The sequence below is a fragment of the Polyodon spathula genome, chromosome 14 (genome assembly GCF_017654505.1).
Source record: "Polyodon spathula isolate WHYD16114869_AA chromosome 14, ASM1765450v1, whole genome shotgun sequence".
Classification (NCBI taxonomy): Eukaryota; Metazoa; Chordata; class Actinopteri; order Acipenseriformes; family Polyodontidae; genus Polyodon; species Polyodon spathula.
This window is the reverse complement of record NC_054547.1, coordinates 16,371,954-16,388,437: the sequence shown is the minus strand read 5'-3', so window position 1 is coordinate 16,388,437 and position 16,484 is coordinate 16,371,954. Positions and strand designations below refer to the sequence as shown.

At 36.8% G+C, this 16,484-nt stretch overlaps 1 protein-coding gene across 1 annotated transcript in view; it reads left to right on the top strand.

The window, feature by feature from the left end:
- Positions 1-16,484, top strand: part of LOC121327026 (neuronal growth regulator 1-like) — a 338,159-nt gene that overhangs the window by 266,244 nt on the left and 55,431 nt on the right. Inside the window, exon 5 of the mRNA XM_041270785.1 lies at positions 13,844-13,964. Coding sequence (XP_041126719.1) covers positions 13,844-13,964 — 121 coding nt within the window. The remainder of the gene's footprint in view (positions 1-13,843; positions 13,965-16,484) is intronic.

The window sequence follows — 16,484 nt, the reverse complement described above, 5'->3', positions numbered from 1 at the left end:
TTGCAAAGCCTCACAGTGCTCACATCACCGATAAGATTAGATGCTTAATTTGTTTCAGGGTTGCATTTTTTGGGGGTGGGGGGTGAGGTTCATCTTATTTGAAATCTTCTGGCTGTATTTAGTAGAATGTGTTTGTTTTTTTTGTTTTTTAGAATGTTATTCGCTGGTGTTCTCTTACTACACTGTGTTTAGAGTGTGTCTTATTGTATAAGAGATGTCATGGGATTCGAGCACGGAGTAGCCACGTCCTGAATTGAGGCAGAGTATGGAACAGAGCCTTGAGTGAGACACGGTAAGCACAGGAGATGCGAAAGGACAGAGTGTGGCCGGGGGTCTGCTCTGACTCACATGGTGAGAACCCCCCTGAAGGTAAAGGGAAGCTTATGCCTAGCCCTGAGGTCGGGGAAGTGAGACTCACTTGCCCCCCAGAGATAACCAATGCGAAGGCATGTATGAGAAGGTGGAGGAGGGGAGGAGGAGGAAAACGAAACACTAGACAGCGAAGGTGCAAGTGGTCAGGGCTTAAACAGAGAATAGGTACTAATTGACAGGAAATTGGAAGCCCCCTGCTGCATGCCTCCTGAACTACGCTGGATAACACTTCACGGGGCGTGAGCTGGGGGTGTAAGGATAGGACAGAAGAAGCAGAAGGGAGCGGTAAGTAGGACAGAGTGCCGGCTAGAAACGACCGGACCTAGGATAGAAGAGTGGGCGAGGCCCACTGTAGTAGCAGACCAGCGAAGCTGGACGTGGAAGCTAGGATAGAAGGTGGTCACTGACTGAGGGTGACGATGTCTACACAACCCAGGGGCAAAGGACCCAGCAACCGAAAACACATACGACGGTTATGACTTGGGGAGCCGCCCCTCGGGAGGAAGACGGTCCCGCAAGACCGGGACACAAAAGGAGAGAGGGAGAAGAGGTACCCAGCGTCTGAGATTTCTGTAAAGGGGCGTTCGTTAGACCCCCAATTGGCTGAGACTTCACGCTGCCTGGGACCTGAAATAAGAACAAGGCATAGAGGTTAGTATGGGACTCGAGCACGGAGTGGCCACGTCCCGAATTGAGGCAGAGTATGGAACAGAGCCTTGAGTGAGGCAAGAAGCGCAGGAGCTGCGAAAGGACAGAGTGTGGCCGGGGGGTCCGCTTTGACTCACATGGTGACAACCCCCCTGAAGGTAAAGGGAGGCTGATGCCTAGCCCTGAGGTCGGGAGTGAGACTCACTTGCCCCCCAAAGGATGGACCCCCGGTTCCTCATGAAATCTCCCACACCGTGAGACAAACAAGTCAGCACATGCCAGCGGTAACAAACAAAAGACCAGAAGGACAAACGGGACAAACAGGAGGATGGTTAGTAATTTAGTGGGATGTGACTATGTGTATACCTGCTGCTCAGTGGAGAGGAAAAAACCCCTTGAGGCTGATTAGGGGAAAACCTCTAGTGGCCCCGGCAGACAGGTAGCCCCCACTCCGGGCATGCTAGCAATTTTAGAAGGAGCAGCAACTATATAACTTTTTGTTTTTAGGTGTGGAATGTTTTGGATCAGAATTGAATATAAATAATGGATAAATGATATAAATATGTAATGGAAGCACCTTTACTAGATAGACACACAGAAGTATAAGTGAGAGACCGATCGTGCTGAGATCAACGTCTCGGTGAGTAAGGGTAATCTGTCAATCCCCATTGGGCTCCACCAAGACCATTTCCATATAATTATGGTATCAAGTCACCAGTAGAAATCTCCTCCAAGAGATTAACAGAGCTGTAGTCCTTTTAATTTTGAGTGCTTTCTGTAGCTCTTGTTTCCCACTTGCTTTGTGTTGAACACAAAAAGGCTGATAGATTTCTTAAGTGTTTCTTTATGTCTGAGGGCTTAAACTCATTTTCTAAACTGACAAACTATAAAGTGTTTATTCCCAGTAAACCTATTTTGTAATCTGTTGCCACCATAGGTTCAGACCTATCTTGTCACATATCAATGAAGGAAACAGTTTGACAAAGGTGCATTTCGATTAGAAATAATCTAAAGCAGTAACAAAGCTTCAGGAGCTGAAGTCAAATTGGTTTCCTTAGTTTCTTCTGTTGCTTCTCTCACATGACTTAAAACACAGCAACAAATGCAGGGATGCTCACACGCTAGCATAGTTACCATTTCCTTTCCGAAGGATTGTAGTATGCATTTACCACATTGGTTATCCATTTTTCAACATGCTTTATTATAAGTAACGGGCAGTGTTGTGCGACGCACTAATATTACATATATGTAATATTACATAACCCCTGTCAGTGAGAGGAGGTTAAAAATTCTATAACCACACCCGCAGTTGAGCGGTGCTCTTTTGCATCGTGGTTAAGATGCCTGCTTGGGCTGTGCATGATCTCGCATAGTGTCCGCCCTATTACATATGCCTAGCAGTGATTGTACTGCTTCATGCCCAGTCTCCACTTAGCTGTTCTTTACCAATCTTGACTGTAGAATAAAGTATGTACATGTTAATACATACACCACAATATTCCAAGTTTAAAATGGGCAATATACTACATTGCAGTGCATTTTTACATAATCAGCTTAGGTAAATACATAGAAATACAAATAGCATTACTGTGGAAACCATTTACCTCATAGCAACCATTACTGAATTAATGCATAACAGATGTCTGTTTATATTAAATCCTTGTTTAGTATTCATGGTTTGAATAATTTTTTACTTTAGTTGTAAAGGAATATGTGGTGGGATGCATATTTTTGTGTTTTTTGTTTTATGTGGTGTGTATGTATTGGTGCAAGGAGTGTGGGTTAAGTAGCATGAGTGATTTAAAATGTATAGTTGTATGTAGGCACAGGGATTGCACAGATGAGTTCACATGCTGGGATTAAAGTGAATGGAAATTAGTAATTGAATCCTGGTGTCACAGGAATCTTAGAACTTAAAGGCAACTTAAAGTTCTCTGTGGAGAGTCATCGAAAATTACAAGACACCATTTGTATTTTTTTTGAGAAATGAAAACAAGTTTTGCATTGCAGACAGTATTTTTTGTTTATATATGTTGTCATCTTATTTATCGAAGTCTATTGAAGACGGTATTTCTTTGTTTAAAGGTGACATTTATTGTAATGCATATATACATTTCATCTGTATTACAAATACATTGCTCGCTGTATTTTTTTTTTTTTTTTTTAACATAAATAATTATTTTAGAAACATTACTTTGTCTGTATAATTTATGTCTATGCATATTTAAAATCACTACTTACCAAATGTGTATTTCCTTTAAAAAATGTCGTTCATGTATAATAAGGATAACAATAAGTGTTTATGTAGGCTCATTTTAACAAAGTTATATTATTTTCATGGTAAATTGCTCTGTCACTTTGAAGCTTTTCAATAAATTGAGTGGGAAAGTGGGTACAAACTCTTTTCTTCATGTAGAGTAATGTTTTGACGTTGTAATCAACTCAACATGGGATAAACCTGTTAATATGGAAACTTTTTTAGTGGAAGGTGGTGTTTTAAGGTGTATATATAATTTGAGAAACGCACAAAACAATTGGCTTCCTATACATACCGCCCTAAAGTGCAGCTGCATTGTATATATGAACATCTGCAATCCTACTTGACATGGTGGATGTACTTGCACCACACCAAATACTGTACTAATAATTCAGATAGCTCTCCAATTGAATGTAGTACTCTGTGCAAATCTCTGATCCTCACTTCTACAATAAAAGTCTCCACTCCTCAGTCGTTGTATTTCAGGAAAGATAAAACGTCATATCACAGGTGTACTTTTTACTTGTAGGTTATGATGTGAAACTCTGTGTGAGAACTTGCTCTTCACGTTATCTGATTTGTTTTATTGATTATGTTTTACACCGGATCTCGTTAATCAAATATAAACATGTCATTATTATAATGTAGATATCATGCAGCATTCATTGCATACCATAGAGTAATACTTATGTCTATATACGTTTCTCAATAACAAAGATTTTAAAAAAATGCACTTTTATTAAAACAAAACAATACACGCAATGCATGTACACAATAGAAAATATACAATTCAAAACAATATATGCAATAAAAACAAAGGTGTAATGGTGGGTATGGGAAGGGAAGGATGTATTTACAGAAGGTACGATTAAATTCCATCCTGGAGGTTTTTTAGGAATATATAATTACCATGTCATTCATATGGACAGCAACCCCCCCCCAAAACAACATTTTTCTAACTAATTTCACACTTTTCAATTTACCTAAATCATTGCCTTCATCATGAATCACCAGGATGTCATGTTTGGAAGAAGGGGAATTAAAAAAAAAAGCCACCAAAGCCCTCTCCGTCTGAACCAGCGCTCAGAGGAGTTTGGCAGCTGCAGGTCCAGCCTGTGGCGATTTTTTCTTTGTTAACTTCCATGAGTGTGTGTGTGTGTCTATATATACACACACATACTGGTACGGTACGCACATACACACACACACACACGTTTGTGGTCAAACACATTTTAATAAAAAGCAGCAAAAATGTCTGTTCTCAATAATTTAAACAACAAATAGTCTTTTGACTGTGTTACAATAAGCTGAGATTTCTTTCATACTTATTAAATATTAAATGTTTCATTATTTTTGAAAATGTATAACAGAGTATTTCACTGCACGTTTTATTCCAGTGCAATTATAAATCTCTCGGAGTGAAGAATTTCACTGCTTGAAACAGGGAAACTATCTATACAAGTTAAGTGTCTGATAACTTGACCGGCATTTCAAAACTGGCTGAATGCTTTCAACACTGTCTTATGACTGCAGTATATAATTGCACATCAACATAAATTGCAAGACAAATACATAATGGTTTCTGATACAGTATGTTAACACATACAAATTATACATGTGTTTATTTCTCTTTTGCTGTATTACTTGTACAAAGAAAACCTAATATAAATATCCACGGCGATTAAAAATTTAAAATGAGAACCCTGGTGAGAGTTTGCTGCGTCTTTGTAAACTGGAAATTAAACTGAACACATATTATTAAATAATAGGTAACATGTTGTATTAGAAACTGTTATTACATTTTAAACACAAATATAATTGCACATAAAAATAAATTGCACAACAAATGATAAATTATTTCTGCTTATGGCATAACCCATATACAAAATATTGCATGTATTGTATTTATTTCTCTTTCACTAATACTTGCAAATATATTGCAAGTACATGTATGAAGAAAGCCTATAATATAAAGTAGCCAGCAATTTTAAATGTAACCTTTGTAAACTATGTAGCCTAAAGTTAACCTATTATTAAAAAATAATATGAAAAACATGTTATTAATATTACAACTACATGTTTCCGATGTTTACCACATATACTGTAGCTTTTAATAAAGATCCTGACAACATTAAGAGTAAAACAATTTACTAGACACATTGGAAACATCACAATAACAGTCTGTTCTGAACAGAAAGTCGACTTCTTAACCTTGCCTTTAAGCTCTAAGATTCGTGCACGCGTAGAAAGGCTCAAAAAGGCAAACGCTAACTTATTTCCTGTGACATCGGCACAGCTGTATATATAGATGCACAAATCACTGACTCTGGGTTGAATGTTCGGTGAGGAGAGAACAGAAAAGAATCACATTTGCTATTCACGCTGACTTTAAATCAGCACATTACTTGTTTTTGGTTTGTCTCACTGTGTTTGTTTAGTATCTGTTTCTTTTGGCCAACGTGCCATTTATTTTGGTGCTCAGTGTTTTGTTTACATCTTTTATTTATAATAAACTGGCGCAACAGCGCATTTCACTCAGCAGTCCTGTCTGTCTATTTCCTGGCCTGACGTCACCACCAGCCAGCCTGTTGACAGAATGTAATTAAAACCACATTGTACTGCTTTGTAAGACATATTGCATTGCTAACAGCTTGAGTAGGGTGGTTTGGCTGGCACTAGTTCTTTTGCATTTTACCAGCACAGCAGTACACATTAAATTCAGAAGCATAGTGAAAGCTACGTAATACCTTTTACATCATCATCAGATGGAAAACAACGCAAATGGATGGAGATGCAGATGGATCACATTAGTTTAATGCAAAGCTACATCTTAGTTAGTGCTTATCTTGGCGAGAGCCGAGCTGAAATCAGCATGAAGTTCAACATCTACTCTCATGTAATGGAAATCATAAACATTTTGCAAAAGATGACAGCTTGAATTGCCTGTGAGTTTATAATGAGCAAACATAAGCAGATAAACAGGAAACATGAAATACCTAGACTTATGTTTATTTATCTTGATAATTAGATCGCTTCACAGGAAAATGTTACAGTGCTACATCCATTGTAAATATGGACAACAATAATGAGGTAGTTTTCTTTAATCTTCGTTTGGTTCTGTAATTTCCTCCAATTAAGGGGTCAGCCCCTCCACAGTTCAGATAAAGCTGGATAATAATAGTGAGAATTTTGCGGTTTGCCACAGTAGGCAGTAAGAAATCTATCTAAGTGAATTACACCAACACTGAGCAGGCAGGCTGCCAAGGTCAGCCCACACCACACAGGTAGGAATGTCCTACAGTGATAAGTTTCCAAGAAAAGCCATCGCTGCACAAGTAGCTCCCACAGGCAATATGTTTGTGTGCATGCTGTTTGTTATTCAGAACTGTCAGAGTGCAGAATGAGGTGAGCAGTAAAATATATTTCTTATGAATTGATTATTATTATTATTATGAATTAGCAATTTAGCAGACACTTTTATCCAAAATGACTTACAGAAACTAGTGGGTGAACTATGCATCATAGCTGGTGCTGCAGAGTCACTTTGGTTTTACATCTCATATGAAGGACAGAGCACAAGGTGGTTAAGTGACTTGTTCAGGATCACACACAGTGAATCAGTGGCTGAGCTGGGATTGAACTGGGAACCTCCTGGTAACCTCTGGGTAACAAGTCCTTTTTTTAACCACTGGACCACCAAGTCTCCTAAGCCACCATAATTGACCTGGAGACCTAGTTTCACCTTTACACCTTTTAGCTTACAGGATGACATTAGCATGTTTAAACAAAATAGTTTGTATTGCCCTACTGTAATAACCATAGGCTAATTTTGCAGTAGATTTTTGGTGCATACAATAACACTAATACAGGACAGCCTAAAGTCAAAAATATGAAAGCACACACAGAAATATTGTAATAATCCCACTGTTGTATAGTGTTTCAAGCCCTTTATTTCCTTGTTCAGGTAATAACATAACACTGGCTTTTAACAAACTCCTGACTGTTGGTGTTATAATAAATGAGAAGTGTACCGGCTTTTTTCTATGCAAGACCTTTACTGGGCTCTATGAATGCATGCACAATGCAAGTATTCCAAATACTTTTTTTTCTAATTAAGTAAATATGAAATAATAATTAAATATTGCATGTAATAAGATCATTCTGAAGTGCTGAATGTTTGCCATGTAAATATAGTGAGTAATGAGTTACATCCACCATCATTAGGGTAGCAGTCCATCACAGTCACTGTAGTTATTTGAAAGTAGTATTCTGTGCACTCGAATATAGTGTTTATTAGTTTGAATTTGTTAGCATGCTATGTTATAAGGTTATGCTACAAGCAAGGTAATCACTTTAGAAAGGTAACAATGAACCCCACAAATAACTCCTTGCCTCGCCTAGTATTGAACTGACACTGATGCATGAGTTTAGTAATACAATACAGACTTACATTAGGATTAGGTTAGAGCAGAATCTTAAAATCTGTACGAAAGCCAGCTGGCAACAAATGCAAAGATTTGAAGACTGGTATAATAGGCTGATGAAATTTAGCTCCTAGCTGTATTTATAGTATGTTTGAATCACACAATTTTCTATTTACATAGCATATGTTAATGTGGCAAAGTGTTTTGTAGTGCACAGGAATGATAGACACATGACAGTTCACAATGAAAAAGCAGCTCTTTATTTGCTGATAAATAATAACACAGTGTAACAATTTATTTATTTATTTATTTTTTTTGGTTCCTGGGTAGTAAGTGTTATTTCCTAATTACTTATGCCTCAAAAGTATACAAAATGGCTATAATTCCCCACAAACTTTGCTTTTGTGACCAGGACAGTGATATTTTGAAATGTACCTATTTTCCAGAACATTCTAGATAGATTCTGTGCTGAGTAAACTTGGAGTAACTTCTAGAACTTTCCAGTAATATAAATAGCGGTATAAATACAGGGGCCTTAAGCCCACCAGTTCAGTTTAGTTCCAGCTGCCTAAGTGGATACATATCTGCATTTTTCTGAGATGGCATCAAGAGGCTGCAATGGTGGCATTCCTGATGGGTCTCCAAGGCGGTTTTACCAAGTTTCCCTGCTATCTTTGCCTTTGGGACAGCAGGGACACCAAGGCACACTACCACAGGCGGGACTGGCCACAGCGGACCGAGTTCTCTGTGTGGAGGAACAACGTCAAGTGGGAGCCACTGGTGGACCCCCGGAAGGTGCTGATGCCACCACTGCACATCAAATTGGGCCTTATGAAACAATTTGTCAGAGCTCTAGATAAGGAGTCGGCAGCCTTCAAGTACCTTCAAGACTTCTTCCCTAAGCTGTCTGAGGCAAAATTCAAAGCCGGTGTCTTCGCCGGACCACAGATAAAGAAGATCCTGGAGTGCAATGAATTCCCCAAGAAGCTCACTAGTAAGGAGAAAGCGGCTTGGAACAGCATTGTTGCAGTGGTTCGGGGCTTCCTGGGCAATCACAAGGCCGAAAACTATGTGGAACTGGTTGAGACTCTGGTGAAGAACTACAGCACAATGGGCTGTAGGATGTCCCTCAAAGTCCATATCCTTGATGCTCATCTTGATAAATTCAAGGAGAACATGGGAGCATACTCGGAGGAGCAAGGTGAGCGCTTCCACCAGGATATACTGGACTTTGAACGCCGCTACCAGGACAGTATAACGAGAACATGATGGGAGACTACATTTGGGGGCTGATTTGTGAAAGTGAGTTACAGTATAATCGTAAATCTCAAAAAACTACTTGCTTCTAAATCTTTTTTAGTCATTTTTGTATTACTTTAGTATAAATACATGTTAATTTGAATTCATATGTTGTTTTTTTCTGACTTTATGTGAACGAAAAGACACAAATTCGCCCGTTTTCTCAATTGAAATTGGTAAATTTCAAAATATCACTGTCCTGGTCACAAAAGCAAAGTTTGTGGGGAATAATAGTCACTTTCTATACTTTTGAGGCATAAGCAATTAGGAAATAACACTCACTACCCAGGAACAAAAATTGTGTTACATAGTGTAATACATGGCTCTACACAACGATGTGTCTCGCTCAGGCAAACCACGGGATTCAGTGCCGAAATAACAATACACTAAACAAGACACACACAAACACAACACAGTCACAAGTCCAGAGTGAGTGCTGTTAGTGAAAGTGGTGATTTACAGGTTTATTCATGTAAAATAGTGAAGTGTAGTCCTGTTTATTTGCTGGTGGTTTAGCTACAGCTCCCAGAGTTTAGCCTTCTATAATGGCAAATAACAGTTTAAATAGACAGGCAAAAACAACACACAGAACTCACGGTTTCTTTATAACACAGTTCGTCTTTATAGATCTTTCTGTAACCATACCCAAGGAACAGATTGCTTGGCCACATCCCCTGATATACCTTCAGTCACGCCCCCTTCGGTAGAGAGTGCAATCACGTATCCTCTAAACCATGACTGATGCATTGCCTACCACATTAAGGCAATGACTTCTGGTATTGTGACTCCTCCCCCTTTCTGGATGGCCGACTTCCGACTGACCCTGGAATGGTCAAACCATCCAGTCCGGGGCACACTGTTCCTGTTATACAGCACTATCCCAGGTCGGAAGGGAGACTGTTGACTCAGATTCATTCCCTCTCTGTCAGTTAGCTATCATATTCAAAATACAGCACTGTTGTAATTTGTGCATGCTATTGTAATTTGTGCATGCTTAGGATTCACTTACCACTTAATTTTCCAAAAGCCCTGAGCGGAGGCTGGGTATGATCTGGTGACTTGCACGCCTCAAGTAAGCACCTCAATCGTGGTACTTTTGTAACAATGTTTGTTAATATTTATGTGAAATACAAAATGTGTGTAATCCTAGTAAGATCACATATCAACAAACTACACATATCTGCTATGGAACTGACCAGTAGTTCTATGTAAACTAGAGTACACTACCTCCATCATCAATTAAGTATTTATTTACTTTCCAAGCAACTTCCATGCAGTTTAGCCTCTAAAAATTCAACCAAGGAAGAACACATTTTCTTCCTGTGTGATGCAGTTGGCTATAGCAAAATATTGAATCTCATTCCAGTAATTGTATTATTTATGTAATTACTCGCACACTTCTGGTTTTCTCTTGTGAATATTTAATTAAAGCAGATTTCAGATGATTTATGTTTTAAAATACAGTATAAAGTCAATTTCATTACCTTAACTGTAGGTGTTAAAGTTACCTTTCAGTTCAAAGACAACCACCAACATACTTATGGAATATGCCTGCAATAAGCAGATATTCACTGAGCATTTTATGTCAGAGCTGCTGATAGGCCCCTTCCTGGGGTGAAGTCCTCGGTCCTCCCTATCGAGGGATTAAACAGTCAACCCATGGAAGCCATTTTCTCTTTTTAATCTCACCTACGGTAAGGTAAGCTTCTGTGCTTACTAAATTGAGTGTGTTTTTGAAAGAGCTTGTTTGAGTCGACTGCAGTTCGCTTGCATTCGTGCTGAAAGCTGGCTTGCCGCTTTCTTGGAATCAGCAGCTCTAATTTTTAGCTTCTTTCTTGCCCTTTCTTCACAGCCTGCCTAGTTTTTGTTGCAGACTGTCTGTCGTGTGTGAGCGACTGCCTGTGCAGTATTGATTAATGTTGCGTGTGTGTTGTCTTTTCAGCCTACACTCTTGGGGAGAATGTAGTTCTGTCGCCGGGGCTAGGCTTTGCTGTATCTCTGCCGTTGAATGATTCCACCGGCTGCTATCCACGCAGTTTGGGCGAAATATAAATAAATAAATATTACTGTGTATTGTTGTTGCGTGTCCACCTGTGTGTTGACCCTGTCCCACGACCCCGCTTTGCCTGTGTTGTGAATTTTAGCAGCAGTGTAATTAAAAATAAATAAATAAATAAATAAAAACTACAGCCATGTAATTCCTCCACCCAGGTGTGTCGGGCCAAAAAAAATTTTAAAAAAATAAATGTGCGCTCCCCTGTTTTTTCAACTCGCCCGCCCCGACTTCAGCCTGTGTGTCTCCCTGTTGCATGCTTGGAACACCCAGACCACGCGGTTCTTGCTGCGCATGGTACTCGGTGCACATGGTACTCAGTGCCTCGGTACACGCATAGCCTAGTGCACGCGGTGCCCTTGGTGCTTCGGTACCTCGGTACGTGCTGTGCTTAAGCGCTCCTGTGCCTTGCACTCCATGCAAGCCGTGCCTGAGGCTTAAATACCCGCCAGTATTAAAAAGTGTCACCAATATAAAACAGTGCTATTTTTACTTGTTATATCGCCACCCCGCTGTCCGCCACCCGCCAACTTCCCAAGCCAAGCAAAAATAAATATCAGCATTGTAGTTTCTCTCATTGTAGCGCCAGCGGGATAATCATGGCCAATTAAAATAACAAAGTTATGCAGTTAACCTTTGACTCGCTTTCTTAGTTTGTCATTAACTTAAAGTTCATACTAATGTCATCAACACTCCCACTCCCAAAGCAAAACAGAAAGTACAAGTCAACCCTACATTTAACACCATAGCAAAACAAAAAAATCTGCATCTATGCATATGAAAATAAGAAAGTAAGACATCGCAAATGTTTTCTCGTCTAAGTGATATACTGCTATACTGTTAATCGAAGTACAATCGGAGGCATTCTGATGAATAAAAACAAATGGCTTACCTTGATGGAATGGGTTGATTTGTTTAACCTGAAGAAGGCTTGACGCAGTCTAAAATAAGTGACTTTTATAAACCACAGTAAATATTAAAATCATGTACGGTAAGAGATTTGTTTGAAGGCTCACTTAAACTAAAGCTGCAGTTTTGTAAACAGCAGAATAGTTTTTTTTTATTGATTTGTATTTTTTTTTACTTTTCGTATAAAAAAAGTGTTTGCCTTTACATATTCAATGTTTTTTTTTTTTTTTTTTTAACTGTTTAAAGAATGCTGTTGAGCTTAAATTGCTTTGTAAAATAAATAGATGGAATTTTTGATTGGGGATAGTATTCAACAGGCTTATAGTCGTGCCACAAACAGTGAAGTTCAAATGACCAGTACAGTAAGAACTGTTTTTGTTTTTATCGAACTGTTTTCGTAATTTGACACTAAATGAGTGTTTATATTTTATTTTTATTTTTTAAGTATAAACTGTTCCTGAAAAGTAACCGTGTATGTTTCGTACAGATGTGAAAAGATGATAAAACTAGTAGTACTAGTAGACCTACTGGCACCCTCACTTATTGCCCATTTTTGCCCATGGCCCTTATCTGATTGACTGTATTGTTATTAATACCTGTTTGATTATCCATACAAATTGATTTTGCGAACTAGTATCGGCCCCAATTAGTTTGGAAAATTGACTCTACTTTACTTCAAGTTATTTGACAATGCTTCATATTGTTACATCATAATGTTATGTGATAAAAAAAAAAAAAAAAAAAAAAAAAAAAAAAAAAAAAAAAAAAAAAAAAAAAAAAAAAAAAAAAAAAAAAAAAAAAAAAAAAAAAAAAAAAAAAAAAAAAAAAAAAAAAAAAAAAAAAAAAAAAAAAAAAAAAAAAAAAAAAAAAAAAAAACAAAAAAAAAAAAAAAAAAAAAAAAAAAAAAAAAAAAAAAAAAAAAAAAAAAAAAAAAAAAAAAAAAAAAAAAAAAAAAAAAAAAAAAAAAAAAAAAAAAAAAACAAAAAAAAAAAAAAAAAAAAAAAAAAAAAAAAAAAAAAAAAAAAAAAAAAAAAAAAAAAAAAAAAAAAAAAAAAAAAAAAAAAAAAAAAAAAAAAAAAAAAAAAAAAAAAAAAAAAAAAAAAAAAAAAAAAAAAAAAAAAAAAAAAAAAAAAAAAAAAAGAAAAAAAAAACAAAAAAAAAAAAAAAAAAAAAAACACAAAAAAAAAAAAAAAAAAAAAAACAAAAAAAAAAAAAAAAAAAAAAAAAAAAAAAAAAAAAAAAAAAAAAAAAACAAAAAAAAAAAAAAAAAAAAAAAAAAACAAAAAAAAAAAAACTTAAAAAAACTAAAGTAGATTCAAACCTAATTTTAAAGAAATGGCCTTTTATGTGGAATAGAAAAGGAATGCTTTTTGTAAAAATCAAATCAAAACATTAGACGGCATTAGTCTTGTATTGCTACATCATGTCTAGCTTACTGTCAGATGCTAGGAACCATACCTAGTCCTTGTAGTCATACATAGGTTCAAAGCCATCCACCAATTTACATGTTGTAAACAAAATAATAAATCTTAACCCTTTGGCTTTACTTCTATGTACCTTGCCTGCTCTACCAGACTTTCTCTTGACACATGTGCATGTTTGCTGGGCAGGTAAGAAACTCTGTTTATGCTAGACCAGGGGCGAACTAATAACTTGTTGTTCCTTCCCTCTTAAAGGTACAGATATTATTAATTTCACTGTGTAACAGGCAGAATGATTTCTGCAGGTTATTTAGTCAAACTTAGTAAAACTAGCGATATGTCTTTGTGTCCCATAACAATTCCCTTGTCATTGCTATGGCTGTTTAGCCAAAAAGGTGTGACAGCTCTGTTGTAACACATATATTTACAGGGATGTGACTAAGTTGTAATGTTTCCACAGTTCCTCCGGCAATATTGGAAATGAAGCATGCTGGAGTGGGTGTGGGACGCACTGTATTAATAAGGTGTGAAACAGCTGCAGTGCCAGCTCCTCTCTTTGAGTGGTACAAAGGCGAAAGAAAGTAAGTATGGTACTCAACACTAGCTCATTGATCTAATGTACCCAAATATGAATGTTGTTTTTGTATTCGATTGAGTCAGTTGAGGACCCTGTTTTAATCCACACTGATTATATTGCAAGAAGCATTCAATTAGCAAAATATATTTGGATTTAAAGTGTGTTTCTTGCATTTCTTTTTTGCAGTTGAAATCATCAAATCATAAATAGGCTGTTGTCCTAATAAAATGGAAAGACTTTACATTAAGTGTCTGTAATTTGTAGTTACTTAGTAATACATGTGCACTTACATATAATTACAGTGTTGTTATGCATAGTTACAATGTACTTAAAGACTAAGTAGTGGGGTTCCAAAAAAATCTAACGTTATGCATCCCTACGTGCTGCTACAACTGTTTAAATAACGTGCCTGGATTTTTTATTTTCATTGTTAAAATCCTGACATTTTACACTTATAACTGTAAAGTCTGTTTCGAAGCTCTTTTCAAAATGTCTGCTCTAGTGCACGGGAATTTGAGATCTGTTCTCTAAATCACTGCAGGAGCAATTAAAAAACTAAAATAAATAAATAACAAGTGCTTTGGATTTTCTGTACTATACCACATCATGGATCGTTTTTGCTGTGTTACTTGTTTGACAATGTGGGCAATAATCCTTAGTCAGTGCACAGATGGGATTCGAATTAGTTTTTTTTTAATCGTTAACTAAAATGAAACCAATGAACAGCAAATCCCTGTTTTGGGTCAGGGTTCATGGCAAAATAAATATAAAACTAACTATTGCTCACTCTTTCTCACTATGCTCTCACTCACTTCTCCAAAAAAGATACGTACAATTTAAATAAATAAATCAATTTAAACGTAATAACTCCAGTTCATAGTCACAGAGGTAGATATGTTATTTGCCTGCTGCATAAGTACCATTGGCCATCCGGTTTGCATTATTTTGAGATATAAGCTTGCTTCAGCAGTTCATTACTTATGCTATTAATGTATTTTTAAAATGTGAGTTTTCAGTATTATAAATGAGATGTACTTTTAAAACATCATAAAATATCTCAAAATAATGCAAAATTCTGCATGACATCATACTTAATACTTTTAGAGGTGTCGCGAGTCAGTATGTACATGTATAGCAGCTGACTATTCAATTACTTCCAGATTGGCTATAGTCTGTGCGCAGTGAAGTATAGAAATATTTCGGTTTTGAGGTGGCTGATGATGGAATAGTAAAATAATGTATAACAAATCCTTGTTTTTCTCCATGGATAATGTGAAACAAAGCTCCATTAAGTTGAAGTAAGTTATTGCTTTTCATGTAAATATCAGTTACCGTCTATACATGTTTGATATTGCAATTGTGTTATTATATTTCTGTGTTTTCACAGACTTAGAGTATCAATATAAAAATACGTGCATGATGGCGATATGCAATTTTCATATCGTTGCCCGCCACTAATAATAACATTGTAATTATGTATAAGTACACATGTGTTTACTATACAACTACTACGTAAATACACAGTAATTATAGACACTTTAAAGTGTTGCCATAAAGGTTTTTTTTTTTTTTTTTTTTTTTTTTTAAGTGAATCTGACCCAATCAGAGAAAAGTTTAGGGCACAAAGTGATTGGTATTTTGACTTACAGGTAGGAAATAGTTTTCAAGTGGCAAGCAAGCAAGTAAGGCATAAAATTCACAGATATATCAAATAACATTCAATTGAAAGGAAATGAAACCTAAATCTGTTGGTAGGTTTTGTATAATTGTATTCTGTGTCTCTAAGTAGATTTTTAAGTTGGTGTGATTGAGCAGACTTTTGAATAATGCATCTTCTCTTTGATGTATTGTTTTTGTGTTTTTGCAACTACACTTATGTGTTCAGAATACTAATGCTATGCAATGGCGCATGCTGTATTCTCTCAGGAGAATGTGCACGTTATTGAGTAACAAATGTGGGCAAGCATAGCATTTATCCTTGTATATATATATATATATATATATATATATAATATATATATATAATATATATATATATATATATATATATACGCGTTCCAGTCACCCTCCTTCTCCCAAGCAGTGTTTGTCGCATTGGATAGCGGAACCTACCCTTTCCAAGTGATGTTATATCTCACTCCACTAGAGGGACTATGACATCTTGGGCAGTATTTCATGGGGCATCCCTACCTGACATATACGACCGCATACCTTTATAAGGTTTTACAGACTGAATGTGGCTACTTCAGCGACACCTTCTGTGGGGTCCAGAGTTCTTGATGCAGCTTGCTGTCTTGCGCAGCAGCTTTCCAGTTAGGCTCACGCCAGGGCAAGGCTTGTGGCTGCTTTGGCTCACTGCGACAGCTTGGGTATACATTTCCCAACTCGTAATGGTTGACATTTTGAGATTGAAAGGGAACTTTAGGTTACTTATCATAACAACAGACACATGGTCACACCAGGCCTGTCGGGCAGCTTTTTAAATATGTGCTCAGGTCACGTGACATGAGGGTCATTTCACTAC